Source organism: Camarhynchus parvulus, chromosome 8 (assembly GCF_901933205.1).
Source record: "Camarhynchus parvulus chromosome 8, STF_HiC, whole genome shotgun sequence".
Taxonomy (NCBI): domain Eukaryota; kingdom Metazoa; phylum Chordata; class Aves; order Passeriformes; family Thraupidae; genus Camarhynchus; species Camarhynchus parvulus.
Window position 1 is genome coordinate 9,032,278 of NC_044578.1, and position 21,105 is coordinate 9,053,382.

Consider the following 21,105-nt stretch of genomic DNA (forward strand, 5'->3'; position numbering starts at 1 on the left):
TAAATACAGACATTATTTAATGGGCAAAAACATAAAAATAACCTTCTCAAGCACTCCTATCTCCTACTTCAGTTGTGTTGTGCATTATACTGCCATGAAGTTACATCACAAAGTGTGAAAGGCTGATTGAATGAAAGCTAAGCATAACTGCAAACTTTCATTTCCCATTTCCTCCAAATCTATTATTAAATGCTTCACATAGCATAGCTGCTTTTTAAATAAGTCTCTACTTGGCAATTCTCACGGAAGCTGGTTTATCACATTTCTTTTTCTCCAAAAAATACAAGCAAACAAATTCCAGAATGAAATGACAAAGTGATTTTATATTGTTTCAAATCTTCTAACCATGGAGTGTACAATTACATACAGGTGTGCAATATAACAAACCTACTCTAGACACTCTCCCCAAAGATGCACCCAGGAAACAAAGCAAATGAGCTGAAAATGGAAAGAAAGTTTTTCAGGTTTAATGGAAATGTTACAAAAAATAATAAGAAAACTCATTTGGTTGCTTTGTAGCACGCAACACGATCAGTTTTCTTCATTTTGTTTCAGAGCATTTTCTTAGTTTAAGAATCAAAAAATGTTACAAATTAGCTCATTACCAGCTACCTGTGGTTCCCAACCTCAGCATGAGGATTAATTACTGATCTAATTTTAAATCTATTCTAACAATACACTATTCTAGAATTAATCTCCAGACTGTCCAGGGAGTTGCATCTACTGCACAGAACACAGATTTTCACACGGCCGACCAGTAGAGTAATAACCAGGGTGGCGACACTCTGAACAAGACTAGGATGTTTGCAATCAAATTATTTGCACATTTTAAAAATACAAGTTCTTAAGGTGGTTTCCTGAGCTCCACTGGAAAGGTTTTGCTCTGTTGGTAAGACTCATCTTCAGCTATGGAGACCAACTGAAGAGTGTCAGGGTTTGTGCTTGCTTGGCAGAATGTTACCCTTGTGAGGTGCTTTCCCCCAGCTGGAACTACATGTATGCTGTGGCTTTCAGACAAGTGCTGGGCCACGCTTCCACCCTCTGTTTTGCACATGAGCCTCACTTACTGCCATCCTCAGCTCTGCAACATCAACTTCCTTAAGCATCAATCACCCAGCATATTTAACTTGCAAGCAGCTTCCAGCATACCAGAGCACAGAAAATGCTGAAAAGAGCACAGCACCACATCTGGACAAATGTGCTAGAAGAGCAGACAACAAACATTCAGCTTCTAAATGCCTTCAAACAGACGCATTGAAAACAGTTTGTTGCTCATGTTTGCACACACACAAAGATGGGAGAAAAATCCTCAAGAACATCTCTAAAAAATAACAGCAAAGCATGAGTGTACTAAGGTAGACTGATAATAGTCCAATGGACATATTAGGAAAATATCTGGGCTAAACAAACCTGTAATCTCAGTGGGAAGGCTACAAAACTTTTGACATTTGTCCAGGACTAAGCTTAGACAGGAAAATGCCATGCTCTGCTTGCCTGGATTCCACCAGGGCTGAGCAGAGCAGTTCCCTACCAGAGAAGACAAAGGTGAGATGTGTTTGCCAAGGTGGTGCTTTAATTCAAAACAGATACAGAGAACGAATACAGATGGCTCAGGTTGTTCCCTTCAGCTTTGGAAGAGGAAATGCTGCTTGGGACCTTTCTAATCAATGCACTCACAGAATGGCAGAGAGGGAAAAGATGCTATTGAGATAAGAGTTGACTCTAAACGTCAAAGAAGGGGACAGACAGGAGCTGAAGTTCTGTGGACATTGAAAATGCTCAGTGTAGCCACTAAAACTGGTGTAAATTCATGTAGAGAGATACATTGCAGTGTTGAAATAAAGCATTCAGTTTATGTGGTCCTTACTCATTTACACAGACAGGTCTGTCAATAAACCACTGCCCTGGATAAAAACAACACACTTAAAAAGACATGAAAAAATTATTTACAAAAACACATTAGATAGCTATACTGCAGTGTATATCAGATCAAATAAGCTGGCTACTAAAATAATAAGATAATACACCCGTAGAAGGCATTTCCTGTTAATGGAGCAACAAAACCACCAAGGGCAGGAGAAGAGGGGGAGGCCCTGAGTGCAGATCCTGCCCTGGCACACAGAGGAGCCCTCAGATCTGCAGCAAGGGGAAGTTTCTGGAACAATCAAGCCTGATTACATGTTAAACCTCATTCTTTTGTGTAAAGCCTACTTGCTGAGCCAAATGTTCATTATCCAACAGCCATCAATTTTTCATACAAGGATGGCTGTTCCCGTTTAATAACTATACGAATGTGTACTACAAATAGATACACACACACAGGGTTTTGAAATTTTAGAGAACTGAAGCTCGAACAACCATCCACAAAACTGAGCAGAAGAAAAACACAAACATTAGAAGGCACAAGCTGACAGCTAAAGCTTGTACCAGCAGTACATCCAAAGGGTGAAGCAGCTCATCACTGCCAAGAAAAGGTACTTGTTTTAAGAGCTATTCTACTTAAGAAGGCTAAAAAGTAAAATCAAAATGAATTCCAGTAAGATGGTAGAGAGCAGTAAATATAAATACATTAATGTATCAAAAATAAATGGATGGTAGCAGTGATAACAAAAATAAATCATAAAAGAATGAAAAAAATAAAACCTAGTAAAATCAGAGCCATAATTTACAAGGCTATTCAAAAAGCAGATATTTAATAAATGTACCTCATGTAAAATTGGATCAGAATGCAAGTAAAGAAACTGCTAAAAGCTTTTTGAATGCTTTATATACTTATTCATAACTAAAGGAACTAAGAACATCTGAGCATCATTTTTACAAATGGTGTCTAAAAAACTCCAGCAGAAACTCACAAGCACAGGAAAACACAGCCCAAATTTTCTGTGAGACAAAGTGGGGAAAGATAGGGCTGTTAAATAATATTAGCCTATTTCTGTAAAAGTAAAAGATTGTTGTAAAATTCATTTCTGGGAGCCATGTATTGTGAAATCCCAGCATTCTTGCTGCCCTAGTTCTGTTCTGCACATAGACCAAAACCAGCTTGGCCAGCAGGAAAACAAATGAGACCCATGAAAATTGCAGAATGTACACAAATGAAGACACAGAGGAAGACAAATGCAAACACTGAGAGAAAGTCAGGTATTCAAATTCAATAGCAATCATGCCTAATTTAAATTAGGTCTGCTAATTGTAACATCCTAATTTACCATGCAATCAAGACTGGGAAAAAAAAAAAACTACAGGACAGGAAAACACACAATGTCCTGGAAATAAGTAATTTCAAATGGCACCACAGGATCCAAGCCTGCTTCCTCAGAGAACAAAGATCCAGAGCAAGGCTGTTCTCATGTGTGCCTGCAGAAGATTTTTTACCTCGCGTCACTGAGAGCCTCTGCTCTGGCACATGCTCACTGCCAGTGTCGCATGACACCAGAAGGAACTCCTCCAACATCAAACAGAACACGGCAAGTGACGTTTACATCTTCCGTTAATTCTGAAGGAGTTTAAATTATGTGCTGAGTGCTACGTAAACACAGCAGGCAGCAATGAATATGGGGAGACATCACACTGATACATAACATTTGCTTAGATTTTCAGTACATTACTAAGCTTTGTCCTCATATAAAACATGACAGTTGAGGCATTTTTGTTGAAAGATAGTGATTGATTAAGCTAACAATCTCAAAACATGTTCAACTTGCTGCATAGGATTGCCTAAAATGATAGACAAAAGAGACTGGTATCAGGTGGCTTGGATTTCATATCTGGCACAAGGACTCCCCTGCACAGGACTTGTAAGCATCCTCCTTCTGAATCCCAGTTCTCTGGACCCTTTCACCTTCAGCTGACAAAGAACCAAAAAAAAAAAAAACCAAAACAAAAACCACCAAAACAGACTCTAAATTTTTAAGAGGCCTGGAATAACCTATGAGATTTCACTACAGAAGTATGTTTCATTTTATCAGCAAATTACGCTAAAGAACACTATCAGGTATTAATTAGAACATTAGGTCTCATAAAGGTATTAATTAGGTACATTAATTAGGCATTATAAAGAACAATATTAGGTATTAATCTGTAGTCCACAAAATAATAGGGGAAAAAAAGATAATTGGGCTATGAATGGAGAAAAGCTATTCAGGGATTATCTGACAATTAGTTACAAATGTAGAATCAAATCACTTCAAAGGTGTTTTCCTTAATAGTTTGGAAGATATTTACTTCTGAATATAGTAACTAAAATGATGGCCAAACCAAAGTGTTGAGCACCCAGCTGAAAACTAATTTCTGTCCAGGTAGGTGTCTGGTGATAGAAAATGACATGCCATACAATGTATCTCTCAGTTCCTTAAATAAGGTCTCCTTTTTAAAAAAAAAAAAATTGCTCTAAGGTGTACAGCTCTTTGTAAGGTCAACATCCAGCTGCCAGTAAAATAAGAGGAAACCCAGGTGCACCAGAGAACATCTCTTAGTTTGCTCCTGACCACAACTTCACACCTGTAAAGAACAGGGGCCTGCAAAGGGTCACATCATGCCACGGGCAGGGGTTCCTCACATCCAGACACATCTCCAAGTCCATCCCACGGCTTCAGGCTGGTGGGCACTCAGATTTAAATTGTACTTGTCAGAGACAAAAAACAGTCAAAACAAGCAGATGCACAGACTCTGTAAGGATTCCAACACCCAAATGTGTCGACTTCAATTAAACACAAGAACTGCACATTTCCAGGCCAATCACGTGCCAGTGTGTACGCTCTGTCTTACTTTCCACAGTAGAACTGACCCGATCTCAGCATCCTCTGTAAAGTCCAGGATCTCCTTTTTTCTCATACCTCTCTTCAAACCAGTCTCTTACCCCACTATTTCATTTAGTTCACTTAAAACACCAGTGCAAAATTATTTTATACTCAGCAGTCTTGTTCATGTGAAGGATCCAAATAATTCATGAAATTGTCTGCAATTTGTGTGTTGCTTCATTTCCTCTCCACAAAGGTTTTGACTTGAAAAACTGGTTTGTCCTGGGCAATAGCCAAATGTTCATACAAGAGAGTTTCGATCTGAACAAAAAGCTTTCAAGGCTCAAAACTTCAGTGTTAACCCTCTAAGACCCTTTCCCTGGGTTTTAGTCAAGAGGGTATCTGCCAACAGTATTCAAAATCAACATAAAATATGTTGGTTTACACAGAATCCCACATAAACTAGAAAATACAAACAGTCCAGGCGGATTGCCTGAATCATTACAAGTGTTTGGGGGTTTTAGGAGGACGTCTCTTCCATTCATTGGACCAGCCTCTTTCATTGTATTTAAGTAGTGCAAATATCCTGTAATGGAGAGTGTATTGGAAGCTCCCCAAAACTCATCCATTAGTGAGCAAAATATCCATTACATTTCCATGCAATCCAACAGACTACTGTCATAAAGAGATTTTCAGAAGATAAGGTGAAGATCTTTTCTCCCCCAAGCAGTGCTTTTGTCCTAAGGCCATATTGAAATACCTAGCAGAAGTAATTTGAATGAAATTTCCTCTCCAATTATGAGTGTCAGATAGGCATTTAATATGCTGAGCTAGGCAAAAAGAATTGAGCTAAGTATTGTCAAAAGCATCAGATTTCCAGGTTTTTCCTATCCTTCCCAACATAAGGGAAATATTTCTTATGTTATTCATTTAAGCAAGGAAATGTGTGGTGAGACAGCTGTCACTTTAAAGTTAATTATAGTATAGACTCACATTTTTAATGCTAGCTTTATGTTACCACAAAAAAGTAAGTATTCTGCTAGCATCAAACTAATTATTTTTCTTCAAAATGACAATGTATATATGGAGGAGGTGGCATCCTTCTGACACACAGCTTTTAATGTCAATCCAGATGAATCAGCATAAAAAAGACACTGAATACATTTGGGGGGGATATGTACAGACTCACTGTCTAAAGTGGTCATGCTATTGCCACTGAAAAGTTACCAGAAAAACACCAATGCCTCAGAAAGCACCATTTATGTGCTCTTGGCCACCTGATTATTGCCATTCACCCATTTACATCCCAGTGAAAGATGATTTCTCTTACTGTTTGTGACTACTTCAATAATGAATAGCATTTTTCATAGTTACCAAGGAACTGTTTGTATGAAATACAATGATTTCCACAGAATCACTGATCTTCAAGGTGTTTTGCTACTTAAGATTGCTTTACACTTTACAAGCAGTTAATTCTTGTGATTTTAACCAATTTTTGTATTGCTAAAGCCCTTTCATTAAAAGGAGAAGAGGAAAGAGAATTAAAGCATCAATGGCAATTGTAGATACAAATCCAAGAGGTCCTTCCTCAAAGAAATCCACCTTTTTCATGCTCCAGAATTATCTTTCAAGTCACTTCAACGTACAAATCTCCCATCTTAACTTTGCAAAGAGAAAGCCACTAAACAAAAGTGAAATCATTAAAACGCACAGTCACAGCCGGTTCCACCCAGAGAGGATTACAATGAAAAAATGAGGAAACATTAGAAATCAGCATTTTAAGTCAGTTTTACAAGACCAACAAACACTTGCACAATTCTACAATGCTGTTAATATCAAATTGCAAGAGTATATTCAACATACACCCAAAGTATAAAGAAACAAAAGGACTTAAATGCAGAGACATTTAATTTAAATACGCCAGAATTATGCTTTATCTTTCCATAATCCAATTTCAATAGGCAATGCCTCAGTAGGGCTGATATCAGAATACCAGCCTCATATGCCCTTTGAACCCTTTGAGGAGTTCTCATATTTCTCCTATAGTTTAAACTCATAAATATTTATACAGAACCAGTTTGACAGGTAAATGTGATTTATGTTTATGTCACCCCTCCCATGAGAAACTTATGTATTTACAGTTTGCTCTTGACTTTCTCTATCCTTCTGGGAATAGGCTGGAGAAGAAACAAGGCAGCCACTTTGACCGGAGCAGCAGATGGTTCACTTTTCCAGAGCCATTAGCTGCGGCGAGAATCCCACCAGCTGCACGGAGAGCTCATTTCCACAAAATGCACCGAGCAGAAAGAGGAGTCCTCCCCATTTGCCTCCTAATGCAGGAGAAGCCATATGGGAGTCAAGCCCTCTAGGATTTTTAGTACATATCAGAAGCCATTATAGAAAAATGTGCCATAGCTCAGTAGTCAGAATACCACAAGTAACCCTTTCTTGCAATGTGAAACCAAATTAAAACTGAAAGAAAACCAAGGCGGAGAAGCCCTGAATTAAGAGCACACAAGCTATCACTAACGCAACAGGACTGTACAGAAGTTTTACAGACAGAGCAGAGGAAAACTGTATCAAATATTTGTCACAGCAAAAAATTCTCTATTGCTAAACATGACCAAGATTGCAAAGTTACAGGAGAAATTTAATTTGAAATCATAATGTTTAAAGAAAGTGCACAAAGCAAACATTGTGCTTTGAAAGGGGGCCACTTAAAACAGAAAAATATTTATTTATTTATTTAGTGATAGACTACTCCATTCCTAGTGCCCAGATGCCACAATCCTGAGAACAGTAGCACACAAAATCACCCAGGTCACGGCATTGCAACGCACTCCATGTGCAGTGACCACTCACACAGCCCAGACACTGTCAGGAGCAAAGTCATTGCACACGTGGACATGGGATTTCAGGATGGATACCCTGGCAAGAATCACATTATTGCAGTGATTTATCACAATACTCCTCAGACCAGACCAACCTGCCCACCCATCTCCCCCAAGACGGCAGGCAAAGAGCTGGCAGGCTGCCAGCCCGGCTCGGCAGAAGGTGATATTCCCAGCAAACTGTCACACATGCTCAAATATTTCATTTCTGAAGCTGGCTGAAGGCTGTAGTTTCCATCCTGTGCAAAATAGGATTTCCACCACATGACTTTGTGCAGCAGCTCTCTGCTCTGAATACTCATAGTGCTGTTTGATCATTTTGAAATACCTAATACTCGTTTATGTGATTAAATCAATAAAAAGTCATCTCTTTTCCATTAAGATGCTCAGCGGATTTACAGATCAATTTCTTTCTTTCTGTACTTCAACTACTAACAATAGATGGAATTGTAAATTTTGAGTAGGAGTTTTCTGACAAAATATCACACCTGAAACCTTGTTAGTATCTCTCAAATTGTTTCTGACCTTGATGCGTAATTTTAAATTCAAAATGGCACACTAACAAGATACTGAAAAACAAGGATGGTTTATTTTTGTTGTGAGAGACACTGTGGGTGTCTACTCTCTTTGGAAGACTATTATTGCTGAATTTTCACAAAATACTACCTTTAAGACACCATCTGGAATGGAGGAGCTTCAGGGAACCAAAGTTGTGCAAGCAGCAGTAATAAAAGGATCCAGAATGTGCAGGTCTAACACAGGTTATCTTCCTATGCACAGGCGTCCTCCCTCCTCACGTGCCCTAAAGCAGCTCCGGTGCTCCTGGCTCTGCCCAGCTCCCCTGGCTCCCACAGTGAGCCAGGGCTTGTTACACCAGGCTGCTCCCATCTCACAGCTTGGTAGCCAAGAGCACCTGAAAGCCAAGTCCAACCTACCTTAGCCTGTGGAAATGGAGGCACAGGAGAATAATTTGCCTCCATTTCCTCTCCCCAGCCAAATTCAAGAAATCTGTAAGAAAATGTGAAGCTTTATCTTTGTCACTTCTGTCACTCTATGAAACCACTCCTACAACTGCTCAATGGATGTGAAAGTTACTGCTTGGAGCAGAGACATCAACACGCAACCTGAATCTCAAGGAGCTCTTTTACTTTAAAAAACAGGCTGAAGACAACAATTTTGAAAATAATAACATTGCTAATGCAATTCCTGGCAGCTAAGATCCCTATTTATTTACAAAATGTTTCTTCATTGCCACTAAGATTTCTAAAAGTCAGTGGCAGCACAGAACACAACCTCAATAAAATTTAAATCACACATGTGGAATAATAACAAAAATTAAAGAGTCCTCCAAAATATTAGTTGGTAAGAAGCTAATCCTCTAAAAATGATTAATATAATTTCTGATAGCTGATGAACAAAATTCATCCTTAACCTAAGCCAAAGCTTATATTCTGAGTCTTACACAGATTATTAACTGTATCAACAAACCAGCTGCTGCGAAATTCTGGTACCAGCTGCAACTCTTTACTCATAAATCTGAATATACTGCTTTAGTCAGGATTAGCTATCTACCAGTCTTACCAGTAAGTTTTCAGGCTACAAATGCTAAGCTCCACAGAGCACCTGATGAGCGATAATTATGTTGATATTTCCCAGTCTTGAAGGGACAACCCTGTACAGCATCAGATCCGATACCATTCATTAGTTCACACACTTCAATGGGATTTTATCAAAATCTAGAGAGCAAGGTAAATGCAAACACTCATCCTATTAACTGCTACATTAACATATTCATATCTATAATAAGAAGAAAGATGCTAAATGTATTAAGTATTATTTAAAATTTAAGGTTATGCATATCTATGTGAAGACCGTAAGTGCTGTAAGTCAAAATATTTGCAAGTCTTTCATTTGCTGCCTATTTCAACATAATATTGTTTTGCTACTTCAAATAATAAAACAGCTTCCTTTCAGTAAGCATCTATCCATCATTTTGCAGAAACAAGCCCCTTATCATATTCACATAGTATTAGAAGGAACAATGCCTTTAAATAAATACCTTTTAAAAGAACGAACGGTGGATCTGCACAGTATGATTTTTACAATGAATACAATTACAAATCATTCAGAAATTAAGAAATCATATCTAATGTACTAGGAATATGATTCAATCTGTTAAAACAGGAAAAAAAAAGCAAGATTAAACAGTATTAAAACAAGTAGCTTAGAAAAACATGGTAAGAATAACTCACAAAATCCTTAGATTACCTTTTGGATCGTCTCAACATGCTGGTAGCAGGCAGAGAGAAATTGGACAGCACTGTCCAAAAGGAGTCAGACATGATCTTTAAAAGCTTTCATTGCTGGGAAAATACAGCACAATCAAGCCACTAGCAATAAATAAGGAACTAAATAATACCAGTGACAGAGCCAATGCAAATTCCCTGTAGACCTTGCAAGCTGTTCCATTAATGTGAGACAGGCAGGCAAGCGTACATATTGCTGCTGTTTCCACTGCCTCTGTTTTCTCCCTGCTCCATCCCTGCCTCCCTCCCTCCACCTTAGGAGGCAGTGCAAAACGAGATATTTATTCTCTTCCTAATACACTTTAAACCTGGAGTTTGCTGAATGCACAGCATACATGCTTTCTATACATCTCTCTGTGTTCATCTAATTACAAACAAAATATTTTCAGTATTTTCAAAACCGTAACTGGGCACTATTTGCAATCCTGAATAACACAGGGGGGTTTAAGCTGTGTCTGCACAGAAAGCACCACTGTCTCCCTAGTTTGTGTTTTTATTCTGACATGGTGGCTCTTCTTTTCCTAACTACATGAGGCACATATGGGGCATTTTGCTTATTATTCTTAATTAATCTTCCACCTTTAAACAAATCCCATCTTTCATCTTCAGTAACCCAAGTGGATTTTTAATTAAAAAAAAAAAAAAGCTTCTAATGACTCCTAAGATCAGTTTAAAAACAGAAAGCCAGAAAGCCATTCTCCCCCTGAAGTCAGCCACACCAGATCCACATCAGTCACAGTAAACATAAACTCCTACGTGGCACCTGGTGCCCAAAAACAACTCAACCAGCTGAATTTTGACAACAAAACACAAGCAGGACTCGTGTGATGCACATCAGAGGTTTTCCACACACCCCCATTGCACATTAACCACAAGTTCACTATTCCCCTTCAAGCCTGTAGAACCTTCTTGCCATGTTTTTGCTTTTTCTGGGGTCTAAACAAAACCTCACTGGAGCTGCTTTTTTTTTTTGTTTTTTTAATTTCAGTATGCAATCTATTTTCTTTTTATTGTGGCTTCTTTAAGCACTTCTGCCAGTAAGAAACCTAATGACGTTCTCATATTTCAGCCTTCTTGAGTGGCTTTTTATCACAGTCATGAGAAAGATGACAATCAACAGCTGGCACAGCCTTCCAAGCACAATACAGCCCTAAAAAAAATACACAAAAATGTCTGGGAGAAAGAAATCCCACTAGATTCACTTCAGCTTTCTGCAGAATCTCATGGAAGAATTAGATGGTCTTCATAATTTTCCATTAAATAATTACATATTTTTAATACATACATTAATAAGGAATCACAGTGTCTGACTGAGCAAAGTATTCCTTTCCATCTAGAATTCAAAACAGGCAAATAGGATTTTTAGACTCTGCATAACACGACCGTCTTTTCTAGTGCTTTAAAACATTTTTACAAAGTTAATCTACATCACATAGTGGTTTGATTTCACAAAGTTAATTTAGAGTACAAGTGAACCAAACTCTGCCACCGTCTACTGCTGATGAGAAAGAATAAACACACTCATTTTTGTGTCCACATAATATCATATACCAACCAAGTAGAAACTGAACACTAGCCTTTTGGAATTATATTCAGGATATTATGTGACCTTCCAATTCCAATAAACCCTGGTTTTGAAAAGGTATGAAAATTTTACTCTGTCAGCTAAAACATGAATTGAAATTCATGAGCAATAATGGTGGAATAAAAGTGTTCAGTTAACTAACAAAATAAACCTATCACAGTAGAAATAAATTCCTGACTGCTTATAGTTAGCAAATAAGATCACAATCAGCTAACACCCCTAAATCTGTATTAGTCACACTTTTTACAAAAATGATTGAAAACTCAGCGGTTGAAGACATACAATTCATTATCACTGTACTCAGCAGCAGCACTTCCACATCTCTTGCAGGAAGGACACAAAAAGGAGAAGCCATTTTAGGAGAACATTTCTCCATGGGCATCAGTGACTGACAGCCCTACAGCAATGTTAATCCAGCTAAACCCTGTCCATCCTCTGCTGTTCCTGGCAACACAGGGCACCCCAAGCAGGGAAGGGGATGGGGTGTTTGCTATCATCAGAAACCCATCCATTCACCCATCTTGCTATTTAACCCAATTCTGCAGAGCTTTTACCCAAGAACTGCAAAAAGCACTTTGAGAATTACATAACACTGTTCAAAACCAGCAGAAATTTCTTTTAACACTTTATATTCCCGCTTTTCAAAATGCCTGTTCCCCATGGAAGTTACAGACTCCAATCCTGCAAATCAGCACCTGCAAAGTGCTCATTTTGGAAGCCAGAGATTCCCAAGAAATTCAGAGTATCCAAAAAAATGGGAAGACACTACACTTGGAGATGAAGTGTTTTTGTTAGAAAAACAGAAGAACACAAACTGTCAAAAAGCTTTTAAAATAAGTCATGTCTTAAAATATGACAGTGTCAACATTTGCAGTATTGTCTTTAGTAGCGACAAATATAGGAAGCATAAGGATTTTCTCACACCTACAGTGACAAATTAAATCCTTTGAAGGAGCTGTCTTACTGTCTCTGCACAATCAGCAAAACGTTTTGGAAAATTTGGACCAGAAACTTCTCACTGATTCAAAAATATACCATATCTGTATATGAGAGAACATGTCAACAACACACTCACACAAATAGGTTACAAGATGAGTTTTCTATTTTATTTAACTCATAATAACATTAACATCTCTTTGTGAATTCCAGGCCCTGAGTTATTCCAAGCCTGAAGAAACCTCTTCCTTTACAACATTCTCTCACTCGCCTTTCAGGATACTTCGTCTCCATCAATCTTCCTAATGCACCTTCCCTTCTTTATGCCCAACTTGTCCTCTGAAAAGACCACCTGCAGAACATTTCAGCAGCTCCTGTGATGATGGAGTATTTCTCTGTCAACCAAATGTACAGTTTCCAGAGCCCTCCTAATGACACTGCATCCACTGGACAGTTATAAATAGTCAGTGTCAACGACTTTCCCGATTTCTCATCTTTACCATTAGCAACGCAGGACATTAATTAAGCCTGACATTAAATGAGAATGCAATTAGGCAAACAGTCCACATGAAACCCATTCCTTTCTGGACTTTTTTATAGCAGCTGCATTTATCATTAAATAAATTTCCTTGGTATAAGATCATCTTCTTTTAAATAAAATCTGTCATTTTAGAAGTAAGCTGAAATCCCTGAAAAGTCTGAAGCAGTACCAAGCAGATCAATGAGGTAATTTTGAAAAATAATATCCCGAAGATCAAAACTCCTGTGACTGACTACATTTTAAGTTGACTATGTATCAAGAAAAGTTTCCACAAAGTACTGATTATATTTTTAAACACTTCAACCAGGATGAACCATGTAATAGTGTAGTAGTTTTCAAATGAAGATGAATTTCACAAATTACACTGTGGTAAAGGAAAACTTATAATGGAAACCAGTTGAAATGCCATTGAGAAAACATACCTCTCGCTAATTACGCCATCACTTGCATGCTTACATTATATTAAGCTTCACATAAAAACATGATACTTGGGGACATAACTTTTTTTTCAGTCATTAGACTGAAATACACAAATTATTCACTAGAAATACCCAGAAATTAAAACCATTTTGCTAGCAAAGCCAAATTCTTTGGAGAAGTCACAACGTAAGTAGATACATTCCATCTCTATAAAGAGCATATTGACTGATTTTAAACTTTAAATTGTATGCCCAACGAGCACAGAAAATTATTCCACTGTAAGTAAGCAGAAGTTAACACAGGTGAAGATACCCCCTCTGTGTCACTATACACTGAAAAGCGTGTAAGGTGTAAAAACCCCAGCAGAAAACTGGTCTTGCAATAGAAGGAAAGGAGAAAGTTCTTCCTTTATGTTTTAAAAAGCAAAAATGAAGGTTCCTTTAAAAAAAAATGACATGGGAGATGTGTGTTGAGCTATTTGGGGCATCATTATTATTTGAACAGTGACCTAAGCAAGTGAAGAACAGACCGTCTTTGAGCCGCCTGCAATCGCGAGACTCCTAAGCAACAGTCTGACAGAAAACATTAGGTCGGATGTATCTTCAAGGTTCACTTTTCTATCATTTACTAAGTTACAAAACCACAGATATCTCCCTTTTGGGGCAGAAACCACCAAGCCACCACCCAAGATCTAAAGAGCCATAGTCTTTTACTACAGCGGCTCCCAAGGATTTCAACTGCTACCTCTGTATAAAAGGGTTCCCAAAGACGTATCTGTGTGAGATTCAACAAACAGCTGTGGCCAAGGGTTTTGGGGGTGAAGAACAACTAAACTTCCCTCTGGTGTGTATTCCCTGTGCAGGGAACAGCCTGGTGATTGCACTAGTTAATGATTCAAAGGATCAGAAACATTCACTGAAGCAGCTATCAGGCACTGCACCTGCATGGAAGCTGCCAGCTCCTCATGTAACTTTAATTGGGCACAGTTACTGAACTAACAGGGGTTGCCATTCTAGAGGACAGCCTGAAATGCTATCTAATGCACTACAATATCACTGCACAGTTAAGCACAAGTAACTGCTCTGATTTCAGTCTAAAACAACCCTCACAAAATTGTACTCAGATATAGAGGATGCCAACTACAGCTCCATCATCACAATCTTTTAAGTGACGACACTACTAAATAAGTGATAAGTTAGCAGTGCTAAAATGCCAAGTTAATTGTGCTCCAAATCCTATGAATATTTAATAAGAAATATTCTTTCTCTGTATTTTTATTTACAAAAATATCATTTATTAGTATGTTCATGTTCCATGCAACACTATCCTTCCCAAGCAATAATAGTAAGATGTTCAGCTACTCCAGTATAACATAAGCTTAACATAATTTCAAACTCACAGACTTGACAATTGGGTTCAGATGCCATGGAAAGGTCAATTATGCTCTTTAAATAAGTTACTGGATCTTGCATTCTTTCCCTAGCCCAGCCTCCTTCATGTGTGATTCAAATGTCAGTTGTCCAATTTAATCAAATGTAACCTCCATATGTGATTCAAATGCCATAAAAATTGAGAAATGTTATCTGAAAAACAACAATACTGAACATCAGATCTGAAAATGTCACTTCCTGTTTACACAGAAGTCTTCTAACGCTTTATCCAAAATGTAGTTAAGGACATTCAGTAGCACTTGCAGAAAACACAGCATCACAAAGTGCTGCTGTAGCCCAAATATCTTCCTCCAAAGATTCTTCCTCCTTTTCACCAGCCAAAATTTATCCAAAGGAAAAACACAGACTGAACCTCCTCTTGCCACCACAGCATTTCCTCATCTTGTCATGTATTATTTATCCCAAAGCACTTAAAACTTCCTTTTTAACCTGTAATACAGTCTTAATGAATTCACTGTGCAACTGGATTTGCAAACAGGAAGACAACTTAATCTCTTCTCCTGCCACTCCAGCCTGCAGCAGCCTCTCCATGATGAAGTACAGCACTTGAGCTCTTTGCAGTTTTTCCACCTCTGACTCCCTGTACTTGAGTAACACCACCAGGCTATTGCTAATTCCTGTAAAACGGGGTTTGTACATATCCCAAAGAGCTGTAACACACAGTCCTTGACAGACAGGATCCATAACCACTCCAACAAAACTATGTCAGCAAAGCAGATTTGAAAAATCAGGTGTTATCCTCCTCCCCATTTAACAGAGAAGCTACAGTGCAGAGCCTAATGGAGAAATTAGGGTAAGAGCAGCAGCAAAGGTGGCTGGCAGACTTTGTGTCTTCATAGGGAGTGAGGACTGAAGAAGAAAAGATGGCTAAAACTAAACCAAGACAACGGGCAAGTCATTAAGGTAAAATGAACAAAGCAAACAACAAAGGGAAGGAACTGAGCTGTATTTCAGTGAGTGAATTAGAGGGCTTTGAGTTACTCAGCTCTCAATTACCAGCTCACAAAAGCAAAAAGGGTTCTCCTCATCTATGCAGGACCACAGACCCCCAGCACATCCCAGGGCAGCAGCCTGTGCCAAGGATCACCATGGTGCCCCCAGGCTCAGGGCACACGTGGTGAGCAGCAAGCAGGGAGAGCTGTCACCTGTTTCACAGTGTATTACCCTGAAGACCAAATCAAGCCTGAACTCCAAAACAAGCCCTGGCATCTGATTTGTTTCTCAGTATAATTCAGGTTGTTTGCTCCAACCCAAATCTCTGGTGCAGGACATTCCACTCCACAGCTTGTTTCCTCCTTCCCTGGTTAACACACTTAGGCTCAGCTGAAATGTTAAGGATATTGTAAAGCTCTTGCATTTACCATGGCTTTTCTGAGACAAAAAGCTTATTTTATAGGATGTTGGCTAAGAAGAGTTATTCTGGGAGCAAGGGGAATGCTAATGTAACGAACAGACGAAGAGGATGAATTTTACATTTTCAAGCATAAATTCTTAATGAAGTTAGAGCATGGGATAAGAATAGACTTTACAAAATAAGCATGGTACAAAAGAGACATAAGAAATCAAAACCATGCTTGGGAAACATCAGGAGTGCTAGTAGACACACACACAAAAAAAAAAGGAGAAAAAATTTATCTAGTTTTAAAGGCAGAATTACATCCTTTTTTCAACATGTATTTTTAAGATAAATTGGCCCCTATTTTAGTCATTCCTCTGGAATACTATGAATCTTCACGGCAAAAGCTTAGCTTTTAGTCTTAAAGTCTGGAAAAACTGTGAAAAGATATCATCAACTGTCAGACAAACAAACTACTCCAGGTTGTGAGCCTCAGAAAAATATGTAACATACAAATAGATCCAGCATAAGAACAAGTCTGGACCACAGATTTCTAAATAACTACAACTCTAAATAATTATACAGTTCTAAATAACTATACAACTCTATCAACTGCTCTACTGTAATTCTGAGAAACCCAAAAAGGTAGTTCATTACAAAACCAAGGTTTCCTAAAATACACATATTATTTAGAAGGTCTTGAATGAAGACTTTTTTTTTATGTATGACTTTAACATGTCTACCTATATATAAGTGGAGACATAAGTGTTAGAACACAGAAGCAGATTTAATAAATTAAGATAAATTGACTCAAACTGAATTCTCAGCTTTGAAATAAAGTACAGAATGGACAGATATGGAACTCGTAATGATTTCTGCAGTCTCCAGAGAAACATTCATAAAGACTAAAACTAAAATTTATCCATTTGCAATGCTGTATCTCACTACACTCAACTGTAACATTAAAAATGGCACAAATAAATCTAAATAATACAGCTAGAAACAAAAATATATAACAAAATTGCTTGGTTTTTAAATAAATTACTTTCATAACCCACCTCACCAATGACCTTTTAAGCCATCTCAGATATAAAGAAAAAGAGAAAGTGTTAATAAATGGGAATATCCATCTTGTATTCACTTTCTTTTCTTTCAAATTTTTATTAGGAGATGTAGCATTATAGAGATTTATAGGGAAAGGGAAGAAATATTAAAATTTAAGCACAAATGTATACAATATTAAAAAAAAAATTTTAAGAAAACCATTTTCTGCGCTACCTATTAAAATGCAGCCCGTAAGAAAAGCAAATCCTATTTCCAGCTGGCCACAGTGTTCAGTGCCCCTCGCAGGCTCCTAAGCAAACACATCAGCGGGCAGAGCACAGGTGAGGCGCGCACACCAAGCCCTCCCTGCAGGGCCAGCGCAGCTCCAAAGGCAGGGCACTCACAAGAGCACGATGTAGAGCAGCGAGTGCGGCGTCCTGCGGCCCAGCCTGCAGCTGCCCTCGCTGGGGACACGGAGGGGGAGGCTGCAGAAGCGGCAGGTCCCGGCTCTGGGCTCCGTCCCGGCTCCGGGATCCATCCCGGCAGCGGCCGAGGCTGCGCGCTCAGCCGTGGGGCGCAGGCCGGGACACGTCCCCACGGCCTCTCCTCCATGCCAAAGACAAACGCAGCTCCAATCAACTGCATTTGGCTCAAAGGAATTGCAAGTTCCCTGCGAGGGCAGCGCAGACTCTCGTGGCTTTAAAGGAACACTACTGGTCAATATTTGTGCGTCGATTCACTCAGAAAATTGGGCGCTTCATGGTTCTGGAATCTTCCGGTCTCTCGGAAGCAGAATGGGTAAGCACTTGCATTAAATGAAGTGTGGAAGAAAGCTAGGAGGGACCTTTTGTCTTTCAGTGGAAAATTTTGCCCTAAAAATTTGCTGAGAATTATCACTTGACCTGTTCTGCTATTTTAAATTTCTCCTCTGCTCACAAATACAAGTGAGACTCTCAGGAACAAAACAAAGTTTTAATAAAGAGTATAAAAAATAATATTCACCTTCTCAGGCAAGCTATAACCCAAACATACATTATCACTTCTACTTGTACAGCATGTCTTTGATGAGAATCAAAAGAATTACTTAGAAAAAGAAGCTTTTAATGTGTTTATATAATAAATGCCCATCTCAGCCCAGAGATGTGACAATGCAATTCTAAGTGCAGCAAGTCTTTCCCAGACGGCTGGATCAATAACATCCCTGCTCTAAGGACCTAAAGGTCTGAAGAAAGGAAAGGACAGGGAGAACAGGAAGGAAACAAAAGCACACAGAGCTCTTTCACCACAGCAAAGATTACGGTTTGAAGATTTTATTTTAGAACATTAATAATTCATAATGACAGTGTAATGTAAACTAGGTTAGAAGATTATGCTCTCAAGTACCACACAAGGGATTGAATGACAGAATAATAATAAGTAGCCAAAGTAGCAAAATTTCAGGAGATAAATGAGGGGAAGAGAGAACTTAGAGCACTAAAAGAAGCATATTTGAGATGAATGAACAAAAACAGGAATAGAGAGATACTGAAAAAAAGGGGAGCACAGATGCAGCCTGTAGAAAAGAGAGCACAAGTGGGTCCATTTACAGCAGAAGCAGCTCTGCAGGCTCTCTGGCATGGTAGTTATGAATATTCAAACAAGAGCATAAATTTCAGACAAAAGTTCACCATAGCCCAGGATAGTGAGACATAGCTGAAATGGGTTGCCATTCCAAAAATTGGTGAAAAGTTACCCTGAGATTCTCTCTAGTTCTTTACATCCTAAACCTTCCTTAAGCTTTCAGGTTAATATTGATCCACTAAATGGTTTATCTAACTAAATAAAATCTGTAACACATGTCTTCAAAAAGCAACTTTTTAAAGAAACGCATTGGAAAGGAACCTGCTACTCATGGGCAGGAACAGTCCTGGGCTGACACACACAGCTGTGTAAAATAACCTCTGATTCCCCCCAGCTCCAGGCCATGAAGGTGACACCAGCTACTCACTGTTAGGACATCTCTACTATCAGTGCTTCAGCACAGGACGTTAACAGGCCTCTTTGCATACTCACTGATTTTCCAAATTAAAACTAAAAATAGCCCCTGGTTGCCTCATAGTCCAATTAAAAACAAATCTTGGAAAATGCATGGCACTGTCTATCAACAATAATAAACACATGACTGTCTGGTTAAGAATTTTATTTCTTTCTCAGAACTATACCCTTGCCAGGAGTCTTTCAGTGCTCTGGTTGTTTCTGTATCTGTATTAAAGATCAAAAAGTCTTTGAAGGAGAGACTACTTGGAAGGAGCACACCACTGTCGTTTGAGGAACTTTCTGTTATTTGAGGATAAGGACAAGAAAAGAAAGGCTTCAGTATTTACTACAGTCTCTTAAGAACCTTCTGAGCTCTTTGTTCCTCCCTGGAAGTTGCTGACTTATCCCAAGCATCCCAAACTCTGAACAGTGCAGGGGTAGTAAATGAGTCAGCTCATACACAGGTGCACCAGCAGGTCACAGCCTTCAAACACAATTATATAGAAAAACCAGTTATGAACCATAACCTTATATGGTTTATAGGTGAAATGGCCAACAAACAGTAAAGCTCTCCAACTCCTAAAGTCACAAGTACAAGCTCCCCTCTGGGAGCCTCCGATGTCCCAGGTCAAACCACCAGGTTATGATTTACAATTGGTCCCATGGAGGGCAGCCAAATGGTGAGCCTGGAAGGAGACAAGAATTCACACCTCAGGCTCCAAACCCAGGGTTTAACTCTTCTGCTACTGCAGCTCCAGGCAGGATGCAGGGATTTTTGCATTTACATAATGCCTTCACATGAAAAAATTATACCATGCAGGCCACCATGCCTCAATATTGCCAACCATATTAAACAAACAGTTTTCTGTCAACCCAAGACACACAAGAAGTTATCTGAGCCTGTCACGTTTCAAGTATCAACAGTGTGTCCCTCCCATGTAGTTTCTTAGACGGGAAAAATGATTCCCAAGAATAATAACCAGTACAAAGGAACAGGAATAAGGAGAAAAATTTCCATTAAAAAAGAAATTAATTCTGGGAAACTCATTCATTCAATGTGAGATGTAGATTAGAATTCAGTTGCCAAAAGCTTACCTACTCAAAATTCATCATTTCACATTATGCATGACGATATATCCACAAAATTGTTCTGTTTCTCATTATTCTTGAATTGCTGATCTACACTGTTTCCAAAAGTGACATTATGCCATCTTGCAGTCAACTCTGACCAATTATTAAGCACATTTAAGAAAGCAGAACCTGTACCAAATCAAGCACTAAAACAGGAGGATAAGACTTACTGCAAAACCAGAACAATTTCCGAATGTCATTCAAACTGAATACAGGCCTCTTCATTCATCCTTCAGCATTTGTCAAATAGGAAATTCTAATTTAAAAAAATAAATTTAAAACCTGTATGATATCAAGTGACTTTACACTAAGCAAAATTTAGGCAAAGATAGGAAACCATCAACAACTTTTGATAAGCCTTGAGGTATTTCAAAGTAAGAACAAAGAAACTTATCAAGTCTGAATTCTGAAATGTTTTTGATCTTCCTTAAAAATAAGGAACTTCTGTTTACAGTTACGGCCCTGATGTAAAATATATGCAGTCTTCAAAACCCAAACCTCAGGTGATCTGGGGATATGTGTGCCAAGAACACAAACTTGTGCTATGGAAGGGATTTCTGCACCTGCCTGAAGCAGCAGGACTGGAATTACAAGGCTCTCATCGAGGCACACCAGCAATCCTCACACACAAGATAAAGAGCCACGGTCTAACAGGAGATCCATTCCAAGAAGGTGGATATCCCCATCCCCACCCTTTGGTGAGGGTTTTCTG

General features: G+C 38.7%; 1 protein-coding gene across 5 annotated transcripts in view; it reads right to left on the bottom strand.

Moving 5' to 3' along the window:
• MAST2 (microtubule associated serine/threonine kinase 2) overlaps positions 1-21,105 on the bottom strand; it is a 185,627-nt gene that overhangs the window by 71,555 nt on the left and 92,967 nt on the right. Inside the window, exon 1 of one of the 5 annotated variants that reach the window (XM_030953119.1) lies at positions 9,896-12,630. The exons of the other annotated variants lie outside the window; for them this stretch is intronic. Coding sequence (XP_030808979.1) covers positions 9,896-9,969 — 74 coding nt within the window. The 5' untranslated portion in view covers positions 9,970-12,630. Of the gene's footprint in view, positions 1-9,895; positions 12,631-21,105 lie in introns of those variants that run through there. 5 annotated transcript variants of the gene reach the window in all.